Raw genomic sequence first — 23,648 nt, 5'->3', positions numbered from 1 at the left:
TACTCTTAGGGAAGATAGTTCCCCTAGGAGTTACCATCTGCATTTGACTCTGTTATCTCCACCCATCTGTGACAGAGCGCTGCAAATTGAAAATGGCTACAGCTCTCTCCTCTGAGCCCCTCTGGTTGAGAGAGAGAAAAAGGGACAGAAAGCCCCCTTTCGGAGCCAGTATATGGTCCTCCAGTTTCACTTGTCGGCCAGAGGTAACACCTGTCTTCTGGGCTCCCCTCCCAGGACAGATGAGTCTTCTGGTTCTTTAGGGTCAGTCTTCACTAAAAGCTTCTGTCTGCTTGTTGGGGGTTTGTAGCTTGTATTCAGCAGTCCACATTTGTTAATTAAAATCCCAGTTGGAGCTCAGCTGAGCTATATTTGCTTGCTGGGAGAGTGCTGCTCTCTAGCACCGTGAGGCTTGCAGCAAAGCCTGCTGTGTGGGGAAGGGGCTGTCAGTGCAGGTCCACAGCTTTTACCTACAGAATCTATGCTGCGATCTCGGGCATTCCTCCCAATCCAGGTTGGTGTATGATGTGCGGACAGTCACGGTTGTCCCCCAGCAGTTATTCCAAATTATTTACTAGTTGTTCCTGATTGTTCCAGGGGACTGACTAAATTCCACTCCTTTCTATGCCACCATGTTGCTCCTCCTCTCTCTCAATATATATTTATAGAATGAATGAAAACATTCTGTGGGGATTGGAGTATACAATAGATAGAGAAATGCCACCAACACTAAGGGAGTAAAAAGTTTCAAGAAACCAATTTGAAACTGGCTAACTTCATTGAAACCTGAGTGCTAATTTCCCTGTGGTACATATGTTTTCTAGTATTCTTATTTTGAGGAGTGAGGTTGGAGGATGGCATCTTGCTGCATCTCCCGGTCTCTATACCATCTCTAACCCTTCACTCCTGAGCCAAGTGAGTGGGATTCCTGACAGAGAGAGCTGGTGAAGACTCACTCCTTCTTTCAGAGCCAGGCAGGGCTGGGAGGCACAGACCAGAACATCATGTGGGCAGGGCTCAGCCGGGTTACATTAGCCCTGATGGGTGTGCCCAGCTCCCTGCTCTCAGACCAAGCTGCTCTACTTCATGACTGGGAGAATGCATTTGGAAAGAAAATAAAGGCAAACATGTCATAACAAAGTTTATGGGACACAGCAAAAGTTATATCCAGAGGAACATATATAGCTTTAAATATCTTTATAATCATAGAAAAAGAAAATACAAACTAAGAAATTCAGCAGTCATCTTAATAAACTAGAAAAGATACAATAATACAAAACAAAACAAACCCAGAAGAGGAAATTAATTGATGAAGTCTAAAAATAATGAAATTAGAAAGATCAGATGAAAGGTGCAACAAATATAAAAGCAGATCCTTTTAAATACTAATAAATACTAAATAAATTCCTTGTGAACCAGACTGAAAAAAAAAAAAAAAAAAAAAAGAGAGAGAACGAAACTTTCCAAGTTTGGCATAAGAAAGGAAACATAATCCCAGAATACAGAAGAGATGAAAAAATTACAGAGTATTACTACATTTGTTCCAGGGAAACAGATTGGAATGGGTACAGATTTCCTAGAAAAATACAAATTACCAAAAATGACCTGAAGTGAAATTTGAATGCACCAAGTACCATAAAAGAGAATGGAAAGATAACTGAAGATTTATCAGGGCCATATAGTTTCACAGCTGAATTCTTTCTAATTTTTAAAGAACTTATAATTCCAATATTAGTTACGCTATTCTAAACCACTCATAAAGATGGAAAGTTCCCCAATTCATATTATAAAGCCAGCATAACTTTAAAATGAGTAGAAAAAGAATTACCTACAAATCTCATTTATACACACAGATCTTAATTTCTAAATAATATTTTATCACATAGAATCTCATAATATATCAAAATTGCTGGAGTATGATCAAGAAAGTTTATTCCAGGATTCAAAGGTGGCTCAATATCAGGAAATCCGTCAACCATAGTCTATTACATGTCAATGAATTACAGAAGAAAAACTACATGAGTCATAGAGGCTGAAAAGACATTTCATAAAATTTAGCAGCCATTTTTAATAAAACTCAAAGTAAAACAGGAATAGAAGGAAACAAGTTACATGTAATAAAAACTGTGTATCAAGAACAGTAATCATAAACAGCAGAACTCTAACATTTGAATAAAAATCAGAAACTAGACAAATTTTCCATCAATCACTATTATTATTTAATATTTTTTGGAGGTTTCAGTAAATGCATTATGGCCAAAAAAAATAACAAAATAAACATGGAAAAGAAGAAATAATACTATTTTGGTTGATATAATTATATATCTCAAAAAGGAACTAAGAAACTCTAGTAAGATAAAGCTACTAAATTTAATAAGATAATGTGGCATTTTTTTTCTATATTAGCAATCAGATGTTTTTCCTAGATATGGAAAAAAGGAAAATATTCCATTCATAACAGTGACAAGAATTATAAAATACTTGGGAATAAACTTAAAAAGAAAAGTACAGATCCTATACAAAGAAAATCATAAGCTCTTATTGAGGAACATAAAATAAGATATGAAGAAATGGAAATCCTTGTCATATTCTTGAATGGGAAAATTTACTATCATATAAATGTCAATTCTTCCAAAATTAATATGCAATTTAATTCAATTCCAAATAGAATCCAGCAGGATATTATCAGGAGAAACCAGATAAATTTAGCTTAATGTTCATATAAAAATTTAAATTGTGTTCCTATCTTATACCATGTGTAAAAACACAATGCGAATGAATTAAAGATAGATAAAAAATATAAAAATCTTTGAAAAAAATCTAAGAGACTGTGTGTGTATATATATATATATATATATAATCTAGAAGTGGAAAGAAACTTCAAGTAAGGAGACTTAGAAGTGATAAATAAAAAGATGGAAATGTTTCACAACTAAAAGTTTTAAAACTTTTTGTAGGACAAAAAGATAACATAGACAAAGTTACAAATAACTGATGTGGAAATAAGCTCTTTGACAAGAAAAAGACAACCCAACAGAAAAATAAGCAAAGGTTTTGACTTATCATATCAGTATACATTGCCAGTAAACATACAAAAAGACACTCAAACTCACCTGTAGTCAAAGAAATGCAAATTTAAGTACTATCGAGATATCACTTTACACTCATCTTTCTGACAAAAATTAAAAAGAGCAGTAACACCGACTACTGGTAGGGATGAAAGAAAAATGTCCGCTCATAGAGAGATGATAAAAATATGATATGAAAACAGCTATTAAAATTAAAATACACATATACTTTTAATCAGTAATACTACTCTTAGGATTCTGTTTCAAGATTAAAATATAAGTGTTGTTTTATAGTAGTGCTCATTTGGGCAAAAATCTGGAAACAATTGAATAAATTATGGTTGAAATATAGTTTAATAAATTTTGATACATTTCTCACCATGGAATAATTATTAAACCATTACAAAGAATGAAATAGACCTAAACCAGTTGACTTGTAAGGATTTCCAAGGGATATTGTTCACTGAACAAGAAAAGAGAGAGAGAAGTGATCCAATTTTTAACAATCCAATTTTTAAGAAATTATTAACCCCTTAAATAATTATATGCACATATATATATATATGAAAATATGGGGAAGAGTACAAAATGATACAAGGTAGTTTATATTAGTTATCTGGTGAATGGGTTATGATGTGGGTGAGGAATGGAGGGAAGGAATTGGGAAGAAGCAAGCAGAAAAAATAAAAGACTGTACAAAAATTTCCAGAATGTTAGTTATGATTCAATTTATAAAAAGTTATATGAGTAAATATTTATTTTTTCTAAGAAATTAGGAAAAATATAAAGTTTAGATTTTTATATATGGAATTATAGAAATGTCCTTGATATAAAGTCAAAAGGCAGGTTTTAGAGTAATGTATATATTATACTTTGATTTCTGTAAAAGAATGCTTAGCTCATCTCCTTTATGTGGGTGCGTGAATACGAGAAAGTCACAGAATGCTACACCCAAGTCTGTTAGCATTGTGTCATTGGTATGCAAACTGGGACTGGGGTAGGGGTGGGGATAATTAGCTGCTTTTTTATACATCTTTGTATGTTTTATTTCAGAAAGAAAGAAAGAGGGGGGGAGAGGGAAGGAAGGAAGGAGGGAAGGACGGAGGAAAAGCCAAATGCCTACAGGAGCCAGAGTGAAACAAGCTGAGTGTAAGACAGTAAGGTGTGGTTGGGGCTGTGATGAACCCAGAATACATTCCTAAAAACATTCGGATTGAAATAAAATAATAATAATAATAATAATAATAGAATAACCATTTTGTAAACAAAAAGAGACACTCAATGGGGGGCAATATCTGATTTCACCTTTTGTGTTTCCGGCATTTAGAAATAAAAAGTCCTAGGTGACATGCAGATTTTATGTAACAGATAGGGAAGCCATTTATGCTTTATTTTTTATCCCTCTACACTCCAATCACAGGATCCACAGCAGGCCCAAACGAGAAGGCCTAATGCTTTCAGAATGTTTTGCCTCCTCTGATGCTACAATGTGGACTACTATGAGGACAAGGTATAACACCACAGAACCACAGTATCATGGTTTAAGAGGGGACTGTGGAGACTACCTAAGACAGTGATCTTGCACTTCAGTTGAACTTACTTTTGTCCTCAGGCTGGAACACTGAGGCTGAGGAAACTGAGACCAGGTTAAGCAATTACCACACTCATCTCCTATAAAATTATTTTATTATTTCAGAATCGTCTCTCAGAGCAAATAAATAATAACTAACAATGATATTCCATTAGTTCAATAAATAAAAATCCTTAAATATTTACAAATAAAAATCACCCCTAAACTATTATATGTAACAACTAGAGTGAAAGGCACAGAGCCTGTATCAGTTCTTTTGTGTAAAACTGTAGAGCCACTGATTACAAGCAGAAGTTTTTATCCTCAATCATTCGTTTATCCCTCTTTTTAGTCAACTAGCATGCATGAACACTCACTGTACCTGGCGCTGTGAGGTGCTGATGATACAAACAAACATTAAGACATGGTCCCCACCCTTAAGGAGCTCGCCATCCAGTGGGAAAGTGACCAGCTATAAAACAAGTCAGACCAAAATACAAACCAATGTAGATTCTTTCTGACTGGGCTTCCAGGGTTGGTGTCATTGAGGGGAAGATTGACATATGAATTGGGCCATGTAGGATGCAGGGTTTCAGGGTTTCAACAGCAAAAGCAAAGAAATAGCATGTTTGGCAGGTTTGGGGAAAGGATCAGAATTGAGCCCAAGCCAAGAACTTAGGGGAAAAAACTAGAAATTCCAATGTTCCAGTCTCAGGATAAAAGCAAGTTCAACTGAAGTGCAAGATAGTTTGCCACCCCAACTCCTGCATGGCTGTCACATAGTAAGTGCTCAGTAAATGATGTCTGGATAAATCTTGAGCAACTAAGTGATCTCTTTGTTCAATTTATTGAATGATTCCAGCATATTACCATGTAATGTCCAGGGTCTAAATCGCCCATCATTCCTTTTAGATGACTGTTTTCAGTTCTGACAGCTTTATATCTTATATCTGAGACCTGAAAGAAGATTAGGAGGTAAAAGGTGAATGTACAGTTCATGGAAGAACTCATAATTCTATTTCAAATTAATTTTATTTTGTTAATGCAAATATTTTTTAAGTGTTGGTGAAGGGGAGCACTTTTCTGCTTAGTGCTCTGACATACTTTTCTGCTTAGTAACTGATGTTAGAGGTAGACAGTGAAGGGGTGTGTAATCCTGCCTGGGGATGTCCAGATAGGATTCCCAGAGGAGGGGACTTCAGAACCAAATACAGAGGGATGAATGAAGCCAATCTGGAGATGGAGCAGGGCTCCCAGGCAAAAGGATCATTATGAATCAGGTATTTCTATTTGGTTCTCCCAGCCTATCTTTAACACTTTTTAATATATCAATGTTATATTAAAAACAGATATTTACAATAATAATTCATTTACTTTTTTCCTTCTAATTCCCAAAATCCGTTTCCCAATTCTGTTTTCTAACCTATGAAAATTGTCACTGGGAAAATCACAATTTTTAAGACATGCTTGAGTAACACTGTCCACTGAAGTTCTTCATCACCTGATTATTTTTACAATAAACAATATATGACTTTCACGTTTAATTTTGTTTTCCGATATTTCTGCCACGTTTCCTTCTTTTTATGGGTGACTACTTTATTGTGTGTCCTAATTTATTTTTGCTCTTTCTGATTTCTTCCACTTCACAGTATTTAGATGTAGTATTGTCCTTTTATCTAGGGTTCATTTCTATATAAAACACTTCTGAAAAACATTTGCTTTCTTAAATTATAAAACATATGCTGATTGACAAAAACCTAGAAAATACAGAGGAATATAAAAGGAGAAAATAGAAACCATTCATAATCCAACTACCCGGAGTCCCGTACACACCTGAGTAAAATATCCTTCCCTATATAGGTACACCCAGTGCACCATTACAGCTGTGCTGCCTGTGTAACATACAAATTAATCACAGTTCAAGTATTATAACTGGGCAAAGGCTGATTCTTTTCTATTTGTATAATGCGCAGGATTTAAATAGCTGTGCAGTTTGTGAATTGATCCTCCTATGCCTAGGAAGTTATTAGTGTTCTCAAAACTCTAGATTTGGGAGAAAGCAGATAAACCCTATGCTTTCAACAGCAGCCCAACAACTGAGGAATAAGGGATTGAGGGATTTAAAATTAAAGAGGAAGGAAGGGAGGGAAGGAGGATTTGGAAGTTACTTGCAGTATTTTAACAGTATTTTACAATTGCTGTTTTTACCCCATGCACTCTGCTGTGCACTGAGTTCAGTAGTATGAACTAATCTAAGTGTTTTGACATTCATTTTAAAAACCCTAAAAGAAATATGTGAGATAGGGATGGTGGAAAGTGTCCAAGGAAAACAAAGAATACAGATTTTTTTTAAAGGTAAAAATGTCAATGAAAGGGAAGCTATAGAAAAATTCAGGAAGAAATGTTTGACTAGGTGATCAGAATATTGTTTACTAGAAAATGGATGGTGGTGTTAGTAGCATAACATTGTGAATGTAATTAACAGCATTGAATTATGTATTTGATTTTGGTTAAAGGGGAAATTTTAGGTTGAATATATGTTACTAGAATAAAAATTTTTAAAAAACTTAGGGCTGTACAACACAACAGGAAACTTAATGTAAACCACTAGTACAATTATAACAATATTCTTTCATCATTTGTAACAAATGAACCACACTAATGCAAGGTGTTAATAATTGGGGAGGAGAATGGGAACTTTGTATTTTCTGCATGATTTTTCTGTCAAATTACAACTTCTCTAATTAAAAAAAGAGAAAGGAAATGTTAGGATGAGATTAGTAAATTATCTGGCACCGTTCCTTATTTCCCTAGTTCTTCTTTAATCTCACAAGGGGTTTATGTGATGCCACAAAGCATTTCTGAGATGGTAGCCTCGGAAGCACTACCGAGGAATGCAGTGCCTTTATCAGTCAACAGTGGGGCTGCTATCAGCGCTGAGCAGGGGACTGACCGGGAAAGGTGCTGCCCTGCACGCGTTCATACCTGTTGTTTTGCTAACATTTTTTCTTTTATTTCCAGCTCCATTTTTAGCTGCCTCTCCAGAAGGGCAGTTTTCTTCATGATAGTTGCTATAGTGATCTCCTTCTGATGAAGCTCCTCTGTCAGGTCAGAAATTTCATTCCTCATTCTCTCCTGCTCAGAGCTTTGATATTCTCCCTCCTGATAGAGGTGGCTTCTTATCTGCAGCAGATATATTCCAGAAAATATTAACCACTCCTTTTAATACTAGGGCTGCTTTAAGCTTTTATTGGCCATGTTCACACAAGTTTTTGAAACTTACCATGATAGGAAGTTGGAGAGATTATTAACAAGCACTTTTTATGGAGAAAAAACTGGCTTCAAGAGGTTGAGTGAATCCTTCAGGCCATAAAGCTAATAGCTGGAAGAGCTGGGACTAGAGCCTAGGATTCTTGACTTTACATTCAGTGCTCTTTTGACTTAATTATGCTGCAGTGTTTGTGACTAAATACTATGTTTTTCAGAGCCTCATTATGATAAATTTCAAACTTAATGTGTCCACAGAAACTCAACATCTTTTCCTCCCTGCTTAGCCTGTGGAGTCTTTTACATTCTTAATCTTAGAAAGCCTTCTATGCTATAAACGTCTGGATCATCTTGGACTCCTCCCCTGCCTCATCCTCCCAAATCCTGTCAGGAAGCAAATTCTGTACATTCTGTTTTGCCCTCTTTTAAATCTGGCCTTTGCTCTCCATTCCCACTGCCAAGGTCTTGGTCCAGCCTCTCATCATCTTTCTTGATCTACCACAACAACCTCCAGCTGGTCTTCCCACCACCATGTGTTTCTAATTCTTGAAATCCAGAGATAAAGCACACAATCACCAATTTCCTAACAGTCATAGTCCAGTGGAAGAAACAGAAATATAACCTACAATTACTACACAGTGTAGTAACTGATGTTCGAGGTAGACAGTGAGGGGGTGTGTAATCCTGCCTGGGGATGTCCAGATAGGATTCCCAGAGGAGGGGACTTCAGAACCAAATACAGAGGGATGAATGAAGCCAATCTGGAGATGGAGCAGGGCTCCCAGGCAAAAGTGAGGTGAAGGCATGGAGGTGAGAGTGGAGTGCACACACAGGGAACGCAGAAGAGTTTGGAGTGGCTAGGACTTGGAGTGTTGTGAGAAATAAGGTTGAAGAACTAAATACAGGCCACCTACAAAGAAATTTATTTGAATTTGCCCCAGGGCACTTATTTTTAAAACTGATATGTTTTTAATTTTATCTTTAAACATTTCAGAAGATAGCTCTAAAAAAATAAGGGCTCCTATAAAAATAAAACCAAACTTGGCCAGAATACCATATTATACCTTTAAAAATTTAATAATAATTTCTTAATTTCATCAAATATCTGGACAGTATTCAAATTTAAAATTGTCTCAAAAATGTAATAAATAGCTTTAAAGTATGTTTATTTGAATTTGGATCTAAATATGGTCCACACATTGAGATTGGCTCATATATCTTTTTGAAGTCTCTCTTTTTTTGTGTGCATTTGTGTGTGTTTTAAATACTTCACAAGCATCATCCCATTTAATCCCCACAACAGCTCTAGAGCTCAGGGCCATTACTGCATTCTGCAGATGAGCATATTAAGGTAAATAAATTTTCCCAGTCACATTGCTAGTGAACGCCAATCTTACCCACTGTGCTCTGTCACCTCTCATCGGCAGGGATGTTGGATGTTGTTTAGAGGGGATGACCTAACCGATCAGGAAGGCAAATTTGATCCATTACCAGGCTTTATGCCACTATCCCCTAAATTCATTACATTCTTATTACCAAAATTTTTAGAATTTTGGAGTTGGACCTGAACTTAGAAATCACATGGTCTAGTCCTACAGTTTTACAGATGAAGGAAAAAAACCAAGACTCATGGGGAAGGGAAGCGACTGGGCCTTAGTTACCCAGCTTCTGAGAGTGAAGGAGGAGACTAGGAGAGTAGAACACAAATATCCTAACCCTGGGGACAATATTACAATCTCATTTACTCTATAGGCTCCATCTCCAGTTTTTTCCCTTACAATTTATTTGAAGAAGAAATGGGGTTGTTTGTTCTGTAGAGTTTGTTCCAGTCTAGATCTTGCTGATTGCACCCCTGTGGTGTAGTTTATGTTCCTCTTAAAATGGAACTCCTAAAATATATAAATATGTTTATACTATTATGAGAAAGGATTAAACTACTTTTATTATTTTTATATTTAGATATTAAAGTAACACACTATATTGCAATGCTTCTTTCTAAATGAGATTAATTTACCTGAGATCCAAATGACTTTTGGCTTTATTAAAAAATGCCTATTTTATCCACAATAAATGACTGAAAATAGTTTTATACTAGAAAAAGAGAACTGAAATAAAACACTTGCAAAGATTCATAATACATGGCTCTCATTGGCTTTATTATAAGAGAATAAAAATGCTTTCCCACAAACACTTCCTAGGAGCTACAGCTATTTATATACAGTTCATTTCTTACTTTTCTACACAATATTGTACTATCTAGTGGTCTCCAAGAGCCTATAAAAAGATTTGTGCCTCATATACTATCCCTCCATATCAAAACTGTGCAACATCCATAGATTCTTTATATTATTTGAAGTTTTATTACACCATCTAATTCCATAAAGTCAAGAACAGTGGAACTATACTTTAGTGGATTTAATAAATTTTTTATCATAATGCATTCACTTGGAACACTGGTAAAGAACACTTTTTAAATGGTTATATTTTTAAATATCAGTAAAATCAGTTTCATGAGATTATGTGGTATAAAAATGATTATCATTTTAATTTATAACACCTTTTCTACACCTAACCTCTAATAGTTCCCTGACACTTAACTCTTTGGGAGATGGGACCTGTCTTTCACACCAATGAATATCTTCTACAGAAATTAGCAGAATAGTTATAGTCCTACTAGATGCTCAATAAATATGTATTGAATTTATATAACAACAGAATTTATGAACCGATACTTACGGGAAAACCTAACCTTAATATTAATTAATCCTTTAAATATTTATTTTCATTTGCTATATGCCAGGCACGGTGCTACATATTAATGATAAATCAAAAACATGCCCAGGTTTTTCTTACTTTTAACATTTGTTTAGATTACCTAGCATTGAATATTCTGTCTGATCCTCAAATCCAAAGCCTGAAGAGGTAGGTACTGTCTATGATAAACTCATGAAAAGAAAGCCACTACTGGATTTTTTTTTTTTTTTTTTTTTTTAATATAGAAGAGTAGAGAATCACAAGCTCTTTAAGACAGTGCCCCACAAGTCTTACTCACCTTGTACTCCTCACTCCTGGTAGAGTGCTTGGCACATATTAGGTGCTCAGGAAAAAATGTGGGTATAAGCACGTAGCAGCCAACATTTAGTAGGTACTTCCTCTGAACTAGGCCCTGTTCTAAGCACTTTACATGCATGAATTTTAACTTAGGAAAAGAGTATAGACTCTGGAGTCAGATTGTCCAAGTTCAAATCTGGCCTCTGTCACTTATTAGCTATGTGACGCTGGGGGGAAGTTACAGAACGTCTCTGTGCCTTGGTTTCCTCAAATGTTAAAAGGGGATACCATTAAGACCCACTTCATAAGAAATGGGAACAGTAAATGAATTAACATCTGCTATACCCTTAGAACAGTTCCTGGCACTTGATAAGTGCTATTTATATTGGCAGTTATTACTAGTTAATTTAATCTTCATCCAGGCAGTGATGATCCTGAGCAGCTTGCATAGGTAACTTCCCAAGCTTATGCAAGTAACACATGGCTGAGCACCAAGTCTGTGCTCTCAAGCTCCTTGCTATAAACCACTTCTCAAGGAGCCATGGGCACTCCGCATGGGGGAGGGGGGCAGTCTTCCAGTAGGGGAGTGATGGCTTAAAGTTTGTGTTTTTATAGTATCACAAAGAAAATATCAGAACAACCAGCATGGTAGGGTATTATCTTAGGAGAAAATACAGAAAGAAAAAGAAGTAATTTCCCCCCTTTGTTTTCAAAGGCTTCAGATCTGCCTGGAAGAATGGAGCGCATAATTTCCCATACCTTGTCCAATTCCTTTTCATGATTTGGTTGATCTGGGGCCACTGAAAACAGCTCTTTTCTTTTCCTGTTTTGTTCTTTAGCACGAGGTGAATAAGATGATTCAAGTCTACAAGTTAAAATAAATAATGAATAAAAATTAAGCCTAACCTTATTGTTATGATTATATTATTAATTTATACGATTGTAGGTTGCAGGGGTGAGTCATTAGTTTGTTGGAAAAATTTCTAGTTACAACAATTACAAGTTCTAATGCATTCAGATTTCATTAGTATTCACATCTTTGAGTGCAAATGGTTTTAATGGGGAAAAAGGTAGCAATATAATTAATATGGAATTTCAATTATACATTAAAAATTGGCAAAACACTTTACTGAGATTTCATATGTAGATAAGATTTTTGGATGAGAAGAAAAGACTGCTTGCTATGATAAAATAGCTTGAAAACCCATTAAAAAGAAACAAAAAGGAAATATACCAGACTCGCTTCTGCATAGTAGAAAGAGCTATAACAGAAGAAGTCCAAGTGATCAAAAATGATGAAACTAACATTCTAACCAGAGAAAGCTCAAATACATCCATTCTTTGCCTGTTTGATTTATAAAATGGAATTGCAACCACATATGGATACTAGAGGGGAAAAGCAAGAACTAGTATAGAAAGTATAATTCCCACAGGAAGTTTAGAGAAGTATAAGCAAATAATGTTCATTTCCATATCAGGTAATTTGTTAAAATAAAATTCATTAAAACCACAAAAATAAAAATAATGGGCATTGAAAGCAATATGCTTTCTATCAGAAGTCAGACTTTACTAATCTGGTAGAGTCCAGTGTTTTGAGGAGTGGTTATCAATCAACATGTAAGTGAGCTAAAACACAAGTTTAGACTGCCAAATAACTTTTGAAAAGGTTCCACACATCAAAAATTTAACCACACATACAAAACAAATTCTAAGTAATGATAGAGAAATAACTAATTTAAAGACTGAAAATAAAGGACTTTTCAAAAGGTATAGTTTAAGAGTGGTGTAAAGATTTGGAAGTTAATGCTTAAAATGTACAGGTTTCCTATTTGGAATGATAGAAATATTTTGGTTATGGATGTTGGTGATGGTAGCAGACCATTGTGAATGCAATTAACAGCACTGAAATATATATCTGAATATGATTATAAGTTAAATTGTATATATAGTAACAATTAAAAAAAATCCGTGGAACTATGCTATATAAACAGTGAACCCCAAGTTAAACATGGACTTTAATTAATAGTACAATTATAAAGATGTGATATCATCAATAATAACAAATGTTCCACACCAGTGTGAGACATTAAAACAATGTAATAATCATAAAAAATGTAATAATCATAAAAAAAAAAACAGCTCTCACAATTTGGCTGGTGTATGGGAATCCTATATTTTATGCATTTTATTATTCTGTAAACCCACAACTTCTCAAATAAAGAAAAAAAAATTTCTAAAAAGGATTGGTATCTCTAAGGTACCTAGACTAGATTGCTTTTTTCTGATTATCAAATATATGTTAATTGTAGAAAATAGAGAATAGTGCAATATACTGCTGTAATTTTATCATCCAGGAGAACCATTGTTAGCATTTTCATGTATACTCGCTGTCTTCTTTTCCTATGCATATGTAAGTATAAATAAATACATGTTTCCCATACAACCATAATATACTATACACTTATATAGCCTATTTTTATTTCCCACTTAGTAATGTATAGTGAGCATCTTCCATTTTATTGTATATTCTCTTAAAACATTATTTCAGGATTGTCTTAAACTTTTCTTATTTGCTATGATTTGGAAGAAATGAAAAAATGATAATGTCCTATTTTTCAGTTCTTCCTAAGCAATTTCAGTGAGTGGAGTGCTGAAGTGAATGGCAATCGTACAAAATTCAGTGAGTGAATGGAACAAACGTCAAATGCCAACATGGACAAGGGCAAAGAATAAAGCAATTCTAACCCTGCTAATATAAAAATCTTAATATAAATATATAAAGGGACTATCAGTCATCATTTAGAAAAAGGGGTGTTGGGATTATTTTCAGTAACTCACAGACCATATCAGACCAAGATGCTTCTACAACTAAAAACAAGGAAAATCTAACAAAATCCTAGAATTACTAAGAAAGGTACTGATAGTTAATGAAAACATTACTATACTACTTCTATAAAACCACGGCACATCTGCATTCAGTCTGTGCAGCTTCACCTTCATCTGACTGTAAAGAAGAAACAAGAGTCCAGAGAAAAGAAACCAAAATAATAAAGGATTCCTATAGAATTCCTTTCAGAACAAACTAAAAGGATTCAGAACTTTCAGTGGGAAAGATGAAGCCTGGGAAACTGACTAAAGTAAACCATAAAGGCAGCTGCGAAAAGTTAAAAACAAACCTTTTCATCAAATCGCAGAATATTAGAGCTTAAGGATACCCTTTTGAAGAGAAAGATGTTGTTTGGAGACCAGAATAAATACCAACTTAGAGAAGGCAATCAAGCAGAACAAAAGAATGTATTGGCCAAACGTGAGTAATCCAGGATGTTAGGTAAAATCATGTATCAAAGCAAAGGTGGCCGCTGGGAGTTCAGCATCGGCCTTGTGAGAGCACCGCACAGCATCTGCAGTGGTCCTCCCAGAGCCAGGCCTCCACATGGGTGAACATTTGCTCTCCCGTGAAGGTCCTTATGTTTTCAGGCACATACATTCTTTTTTGTGTGTGTGAAGACATTTCTCACTAACTCATCACACTGGAAGAGTGCCTTACACGCAAGAAGTCTCTATAGATTTATTCATTATTATTGATGTTAATATATAACTTATTATATATGCTTGTACGTGGAGCACTCAAAAATGCTGCCTTGGTGGAATACAATACAATAGGTCATTCTTAGGGATCTTAATTTGCCATTCGTTCTTAAGCGTATGTATACCTTAAAAAAAATGCTAGCAGTTCCCATAACTTTAAAGAAATAATTATTGCCTATAAAACAATGTAATCATCTTAAATAAAAATAGCCCTTACAATGTGGCTGATCAAATTTTAAAATCCTATCATTGGGCTGATATTAGCCTTCTGATTTTGAGAAGGATTTGAATCTTAATGAGAATTAGAACATCAGTGAACTGTTAAAGCAGTTGATTCACAAGCAGAAACATTTACTAAGCCTCAGCAGTCCCATTTCCTTTGTGGTTACTGAGATATAATATCTGTCTGATTTTTTAAAAGGGGGAAAAAGCTGTTCTAACAAGAATAATTAATGGAACTAACAAGGTAGTGAATTTGGAGGCCAAAATAAATACAACATTTATGAAGTAAAAAATTTACCATCAGATTTTCAGGCAATCAAAATGAAAGCATTTGAAAGATATGAAATAAATCTTATTTATCAATAAATACAGTTAAATACTAGCTCTATACTACTGTTTTTTCAATGTCCTGAGGAACAAAAGTTCTAAGAAAATTTCTGAATCAGTGTGACACTTAAGTATTCATAAATCAGAACTAAATATAATTTTCTAGGTATAAGTAAAGATATTAATTTTGAAGATAAAATAATTAACCATTTCATTTTTAATATCTAAAACTATCCACTAATTAAAACCATGTAAATATACAATAGACTTTTAGAAAGTTTCAAATATGAACTCATAAAAAATTCAAAAATCATGTTTTGAATAGTTTCTCTCAGATTATTGAATACAAGAAATATACCTGTTTTTATTTTCTTGAACATTTTGGAACTCTCCTATTTTTAATAATTCTCTGTGCAACTGTAATCGTTCCATTTCTATAGTTCTCAAGAGGTCATCACGGGACTGTAACTCACTTTTCACCTCTGAGAGTCCTGCTTCCATGGCCTAAATAAAAAAATTAAAAAAACTTCAATGCTCATTTTTGGGTATCACAATATATATATACACATTAAAAATATTTACTATCTATAAGCCAGTCTAATTTTAAATGAACTGATATTCAGTCTGCCACTGGATCTGTCTTATAGAACTCCCTTCCTTTGTTCATTTGTTCAACTGTGCTAAGAGCTAGGGTTACAGTCACAGAGCCTGTCCTGGGTGAACTTACAGTCTAGGGACAGACAGAGTAAGCAAATAACCCCACAGATATAGTCACACTGTTTGTAAATTTGAGAGAGTGCAAATAAAAAGTATGAATAAGGAATCAATGCATAAAATTTGAATTAATGCGAATCCTTCCCAAATTAAAAAAGCTGTTTTTTAATGTAAAAAAAGATAAAGTAGGCAATATTAAAAGACATTTTCAGTAAGTACTTATTGAATGTGAAAAGAAGTTTCCGCTCAAAAGTCAAAAAAGATTAGATGAAATTAGTCACCTGAAATCACAAGTAAATGTCCAACAAAATATTTTAAACTATGCTTAACAGGATCTGAGGTTTAATTTTGGCTAGCTATAAATTGACTTGGATTCTTCCACAGAAAAGAAAGACACTTTTAGTGGGATATCTAGTAAAATATGGAAATTTTGTTAGAAAATCATGAGGAAAATACAAAAAAGATATTTTGCAAACTGTGGAACATCCTCAATTAGGCCACCAAATAATTGCCTGTAGAATATAATATCATCAACAAATCAAAGATCAACTCAGTCGAAATGTTAAAAATTACAAGTACTTTTCTGTAGCTTTAGATGAATCATGCAACATGAGACTACCCAATTAATACTTTGGGTATGTTTTCTCTCAAAGAACTTCTGAATTTATGAAGATATATTGTCAATTTGTGGCCTTAAAAAATAAAACCCATGGCATAGATATTTTTGAATATTTGTCTGTCAAAGAAGAGTTTCAGCTAGATTTGAAAAGAATTAGTTTCTATCACAGATGATGCTCCAGTTTTGTTAGGTCAAAAACCCAGCTATATTGTCATTTTAAACAAGAAAATGATGCTTCCCTTATTGCTTTATTCCACTCTATGATATATATCCACAATCTTTGTGCTCAGTTTTCTGGAACATATTCTATGAAACATGCCATGGATATTGCTGGTAAAATTATTCAGCATATATATGCAAATGCTATGAATTGGCACTGGTGCATGGAATTGTTGAAAAAACAAGGAATCATGAAAATAATAATCTTGTGTTCTTTGCAAAAGCTTATTGTCTGAACCATAGAAGAGTTTGACAAAGATTTTCTGCACTGTTAACTCCAAGATTTTCTTGAAACAAAAGGAATGCTTGTCAAATATTAAATAAAGACAAAAAATTGGCCCCATAACTTTCATTTTCTCAACATTATATTGCGTATGAACAAGCTAAATTTGAAGTTCCAGGGAAAGAAAAAGCTTGTTTGTAACCTAGCTACATGGATACAAGAATTTATGTTAAAATTACAACATTTCATGATACAAATAAATAATAATGACTTGACACATTTTTCTAACATTACTAAATATGCATAAGATTTTAATTTTAACTGACAGCATTATGTAAATTGGCTGCAAAAGTACAAGAAAAATTTGAAGGCTTTGTTGATATTGATAAATTTAGAGTTGTTTTTCAGATACCCTTTTGAATTCAGTGTTAATAATACTGAGTTGGCACAAGAATTAGTGAATTTATTTAACTTAGACGTAGTTTTGAAATCAATAGGCTTCTACATCAAAGTCAAATCAATTATTCATCAATGTTGACATGAATATTCAGGAAAAACGATTCTTTGGTACATGATTCAGTTATTGGAACACTTTCAAGTTTGTTTGGAACAACTTAGGTATGTAAATCTACTTTTCAACTGCAAATTTTGTGAAATCTAAATACAGATCAGGTATTTCTGATGAATATTTAGCATCCAAATTGAGATATGCTGTAAGTGTAAAATGCATACCAGATTTTGAAGACTTAGCATGAGAAAAAATGTAAAATATCTCATTAATAGTTTTTATATTGATTACATGTTGAAATAATATTTTTGATATATATTAGATAGAATAAAATATATTAACATTAACTTCACCAATTACTTTTAACTTTTAAAAATGTAGCTACTAGAAAAATTTAAACTATATTTGTAGCCTGCATTATATTTCTATTGTACAGTGCTGCTCCAGTATCTTAATGATCCATGATAAAAACAAACAAAAAAGGAAGTGAACTTTTTTTGCATAGATAATAGGAAAAAAATGCAGAAAAATTTAATTTTGTCATTAAATTCCAGTGGGAAATGTTGCACATTTAAAAAATATGAGTGTAGTGTAACATACTCAATAAATATCTGCAATGGAATTAATATATATAATGACATTTCAAGGTTGTAGAAAGACAAGTGAGAAGATGTGATTCCTATGAAAATTAAGATACATCTGGCATGAAAGTGTGTTGTAAGCTAAAGGGAATTTTATATACAATAAGTGACAGTAATTCAAATGGAAATAGTTGTCTTTTTACATTTATGTGCAAAATGTGGAACACTATGTAATATGACAGTTTGGCAAAAAAAGAGAAACTTCTTTCTAAATACATATACTATTTTCAGTATTATTTACCTTTAATTTTTCCCATTTGTAAAAATATAAATTTTGTAAAGCAAGTTTAAGGGCCATCTGCTTAGTTATAAATTTACCTATGGTTTGATAGGATCTGGTTTTGGACCTTCAAATTAACTACCAAATAATAAATTATTGCTATCTTCTCATTTAGTATTTATCATGAAGCAAAAGACTGAAATATAAGTAAAATCCAGAAATAAAACAGAAGGAAAGCTACAGAAAAGGATTATTTTCATCATTTTTTACTAAAAAGATAAAAATACTTTAGTGTTTTTCTTAGGACTAGAAATCTTGCCCAGAATGACACCTTGAATTTTTTGAACCAAATTACTTTTCAAAAATCTTCAATAAGACTATCACAGATTTTTTGCATGTAAAACATGTTCCAGAATAATTTGGTTTGCTTTTTAATACAAGTGATTCTTTTATAAAATATAAAATGGAGAGTCTTAGTTTAAATTTATTAATGTTGCTAGATAGCAAGGATAACTAAAATATTTTTTAAATAAAAAAATTGTAAAAATGTAATTTTTATAAACTTTCTGATGGAAATCAGTGGATTCATATAAATATCAGTTACATTAAAATTTGTCATTAAGTAAAGAAACATTACAAATTAGAGTTAGAGAATTACCGTAGGAAAATATGAGAAAAAAATTATTTCAAAATTTAAAGCAGTTTTTCAGCCTCAGCACTACTGACATTTGGGCCAGATCCTTCTTGGTTGTGGGGACTGTCCTGTGCATTGTAGGACACTTAGCAGCAGCTCTGGCCTCAACCCTGGAGACGCCAGTAGCACCCTCCCCCAGTTGTGACAAAAATGTGATACCCAGGCATTGCCAAATGTCTCTACTGGGGCAAAATCACCCAGTAGAGCACCACTGATTTAAACAATTAGGCAATTAATACTGTTGTTTCATAACCTTTAATATAAATATTTCCAAATTATATTGACTTCTATGAATAGCTAGGTTTTATTTTGTGAGTATATACTCAGGAACATTAATAAATTATTAAGTACATTGTTTGTCATCCTTAATATATACATACATAAGGAGGAATAAAAGTGAGTCCATGGCCATTCTTTAACCCAGGCAACCCACAGAGCATTCTTAGGAGTATATGTAAGCTCCTGGAAGTTTGTTGAAATTATGGGCAGTGGGAGTCATATCCTGTTGGACTTGAGTTAGAAGGGTTAAAAGTGAAAAGTGTGAGAAGCACAGGCTTAAGGCATTTACTTGGATGGATGGTGGAGAGGGTAACCGACCTGGGAATGTTAAGTTTATTAATGTTACTCATGTGCACTTTTCCTTTATTTGCTTCATTCTTTCTTTTAACAAGACTCTCCATCTACTTTCTGAAAAAGTATAAAAGATAAAGTTCTAAGGAGGAGAAAGTGGGGGTGGTCAAGGAAACATTACAGAGAAAGTCAGCCAGGCAGCCAAGAAAGAACAGAGGCTCTTTCTAGGAATACAGGTGTAGAGTACCCACTTCTATGCTACAGGGAGCTGAAGACAAAAGCTGAACCTCAGCCTAAAAAGAAGAGGATGCTCTTGGATGCCATAGATAGGTCAAAATAGAATTGTGTTAGGAGAGAGTAAAAACTGATGCCAGAGAAGAAGTTGAGCCTCACTGAAAGGAAGAACCTGACTTAGTAATTGAGCTAGCTAATTAAATATTTCAGACAAACTGAAAAAGAACAGAGAAAAATAGGTCTGAGTAAAGAATAGATTTTTAGGAGCTAGAGCCAAAAATCCTCAAGAAGAGACAAAGCAGAGCACTTCTTAGTCAGTGCAGGGTGACCTGAAACCAGGGGGGAGAACATTCAGGAAGTACCCAGAAAATAATCTCCTTACTTATTGAGTGTTATCCTGGTGTAGACGACAGCAGTACCAAGACAGCTCAGAATATAAATTCTCTTTGACCTAGGGCCAGCAGTCATGGCCAGTAGTCCTGTACTCAGGAAGATGAATGGGAAATAGCTTCTGAAGGAGAGAATTCCATCAGAATCAGCAGTGATGCAAGCTCAGCTCAAACAGGACCAGGTGTGCTGACCATCAAGATGAAGACCAGAAGCCACCTGGACAACCTTTAGAGCAGAACCGAAGAGCTAATCTCATTTATATTACGGCCAAGCCAGAAAAACCACCAATACCTTTTCTATTTCTAGAATTTTTCTGGCTTATGTTTAGTATTTGGGGTTTGACTTGGCTTGTTTGTTTAACCAGATCTGTATTCTTACATGTATTAGAATACTCCCACTCCCCATCCCTCCACTCTCACTGCCCCTTCTCCCCACCAAACAAAGCTGGAATTTAGGATGGGGGAGATGAAGGGAGGAAGGTTGTACTTCTTTGAGAAATACCAAGGAATGGAAGAAGCTGAGAGCCTTGTGTTCTGTCCCCTCACAAACTTGGGAGAAGAGGAACATAGGGGAAAAGCAAATGCTGGCAGAGAAAGGGGTCAATGGACTAATCCCTTATATAATTCCATATAGAACATGGCAGGGTGGGGGAATGAAGAGGTGGCCCAGTACTAAGAAGTGGCCCTGCGAGTTTAAGTGGCAGAAGATCCTGGGGCAGAGGGAAGTGGGAAGTGTGCTCAGATAGTGACCTCAAAAAATGTATGTAAGGCCCCTGTCAAGATGGCAAAGTGGGAAGATTCAGGGCTCTGTCCTCTCACAGAGCTTTTTTTTTTTTTTTCCTTTTAAATTTTTATTGGGATTGTTCAGATACCATACAATTATCCAAAGATCCAAAGTGTACAATCACTTGCCCCTGGGTACCCTCATACAGCTGTGCATCCATCACCACACTTAATTTTTGTTCAATTTTTAGAAACTTTTCATTACTCCAGACAAGAAATAAAGTGAAAGATGAAAAAAGAAAAAAAGAAAAGGAAACTCGAATCCTCCCCTATCCCTAACCAACCCCCCTCAATTGTTGACTCGTAGTGTTGGTATAGTACATTTGTTACTGTTTATGAAAAAATGTTGAAATACTACTAACTGTAGTATATAGTTTGCAACAGGTATATATTTCTTCCCTGTATGCCCCTCTATTATTAACTTCTAATTGTATTGTCATGCATTTGTTCTGGTTCATGGAAGCAATTTCTAGTATTTGTACAGTTGATCATGGACATTGCCTACCATAGGATTCAGTTTTATACATTCCCATCTTTTGACCTCCAGCTTTCCTTCTGGTGACATATATGACTCTGAGCTTCCCCTTTCCACCTCATTCACACACCATTCAGCACTGTTAGTTATTCTCACATCTTGCTACCGACATGTCTGTTCATTTCCAAACATTTAAGTTCATCCTAGTTGAACATTCTGCTCATACTAAGCTACCGATCCCCATTCTTAAGCCACGTCCTATATCTTGGTACCTTATATTTCATGTCTATGAGTTTACATATTATAATTAGTTCCTCTCAGTGAGACCCTGCAATAATTGTCCGTATGTGTCTGGCTTATTTCACTCAGTATATTGCCCTCGAGGTTTTGTCATCAACCCATTTTTTTTTTATATGGATTTTTTCACTCACCATACATTCCATCCTAAGTAAATAATCGACGGTTCTCTGTATGGTCATATATTTATGTGTTCACCACCTTCACCACTATCTATATAAGGGCATCTACATTTCTTCCACAAGACAGGAGGGAGAGTCAAAGAAGGTAGAGAGGCAAAAGAAAGAGGAAAAAAAAATGACAGCTAGGAAGCAGCAAAAGGAAAAATAACCTTAAATCAAAGTAGAGTAAAGAATCAGAAAATACTACCAATGTCAAGTGTCTAACATGCCTCCCCTATCCCCCCCTCTTATCTGCATTTACCTTGGTATATCACCTTTGTTATATTAAAGGAAGCACAATACAATGATTCTATTAGTTACAGTCTCTAGTTTATGTTGATTGCATCCCTCCCCCAATGCCTTCCCATTTTTAACACCTTGCAAGGTTGACATTTGCTTGTTTTCCCTTGTAAAAGAACATATTTGTACATTTTATCACAATTGTTGAACACTCTAGATTTCACCAAGTTACACAGTCCCAGTTGTTATCTTTCCTCCTTTCTTCTGGTGTCTCACATACTCCCCACCTTCCTCTCTCAACTGTATTCATAGTTATCTTTGTTCAGTGTACTTACATCGTTGTGCTACCATCTCCCAAAATTGTGTTCCAAACCATGCACTCCTGTCTTCTATCACTCTGTAGTGCTCCCTTTAGTAATTCCTGTAGGGCGGGTGTCTTGTTCACAAAGTCTCTCATTGTCTGTTTGTCAGAAAATATTTTGAGCTCTCCCTCATATTTGAAGGACAGCTTTGCTGGATATAGGATCCTTGGTTGGCGGTTTTTCTCTTTCAGTATCTTAAATATATCACACCACTTCCTTCTTGCCTCCATGGTTTCTGCTGAGAGATCTGCACATAGTCTTATGAAGCTTCCTTTGTATGTAATGGATCGCTTTTCTCTTGCTGCTTTCAGGATTCTCTCTTTGTCTTTGACATTTGATAACCTGATTATTAAGTGACTTGGCGTAGGCCTATACAGATCTCTTCTGTTTGGAGTACGCTGCGCTTCTTGGATCTGTAATTTTAAGTCTTTCATAAGAGATGGGAAATGTTCATTAATTATTTCGTCTATTATTGCTTCTGCCCCTTTTCCCTTCTCTTCTCCTTCTGGGACACCAATGATACGTACATTATTGTACTTTGTTTCATCTTTAAGTTCCCAGAGACGTTGCTCATATTTTTTCATTCTTTTCTCCATCTGCTCCTTTGCGTGTAGGCTTTCAGGTGTTTTGTTCTCCAGTTCCTGAGTGTTTTCTTCTGCCTCTTGAGATCTGCTGTTGTATGTTTCCATTGTGTCTTTCATCTCTTGTGTTGTGCCTTTCATTTCCATAGATTCTACTAGTTGTTTTTTTGAACTTTCGATTTCTGCCTTAGGTATGCCCAGTGTTTTCTTTACAGCCTCTATCTCTTTTGTAATATCTTCTCTAAACTTTTTGAATTGATTTAGCATTAGTTGTTTAAATTCCTGTATCTCAGTTGAAGTGTACGTTTGTTCCTTTGACTGGGCCATAACTTTGTTTTTCTTAGTGTAGGTTGTAATTTTCTGTTGTCTAGGCACGGTTTCCTTGGTTATCCAAATCAGGTTTTCCCAGACAAGAACAGGCTCAGGTCCCAGAGGGAAGAAATATTCAGTATCTGGTTTCCCTGAGGGTGTGTCTTAGAAAATTTCTCCACCCTGTGATGCCTCAGGTCACTGTGCTTTTCTGCCCAGCAGGTGATGCCTGTTAGCCTATAATTCTTGACTGGTGTGAGGAGGTGTGGACATGTTCCCCCAGGCTCTGGGATCTGGTTCTGAATAGAAAGGGCCCCCC

The 23,648-nt window shown here is 34.8% G+C and overlaps 1 protein-coding gene across 2 annotated transcripts in view; it reads right to left on the bottom strand.

Moving 5' to 3' along the window:
* The window catches only part of DEUP1 (deuterosome assembly protein 1), a 142,955-nt gene that overhangs the window by 33,711 nt on the left and 85,596 nt on the right, over nucleotides 1-23,648 (bottom strand). Inside the window, exons 8-11 of one of the 2 annotated variants that reach the window (XM_037841451.1) lie at nucleotides 15,449-15,594; nucleotides 11,713-11,818; nucleotides 7,621-7,818; nucleotides 5,506-5,592 (exon numbers count right to left, since the gene is read on the bottom strand). In XM_037841451.1, coding sequence (XP_037697379.1) covers nucleotides 5,506-5,592; nucleotides 7,621-7,818; nucleotides 11,713-11,818; nucleotides 15,449-15,594 — 537 coding nt within the window. The remainder of the gene's footprint in view (nucleotides 1-5,505; nucleotides 5,593-7,620; nucleotides 7,819-11,712; nucleotides 11,819-15,448; nucleotides 15,595-23,648) is intronic. The other variant, XM_037841452.1, reaches the window with a different exon arrangement.

Source organism: Choloepus didactylus, chromosome 6 (assembly GCF_015220235.1).
Source record: "Choloepus didactylus isolate mChoDid1 chromosome 6, mChoDid1.pri, whole genome shotgun sequence".
NCBI classification, from domain to species: domain Eukaryota; kingdom Metazoa; phylum Chordata; class Mammalia; order Pilosa; family Megalonychidae; genus Choloepus; species Choloepus didactylus.
This window is presented reverse-complemented; position numbering and strand designations above follow the sequence as displayed.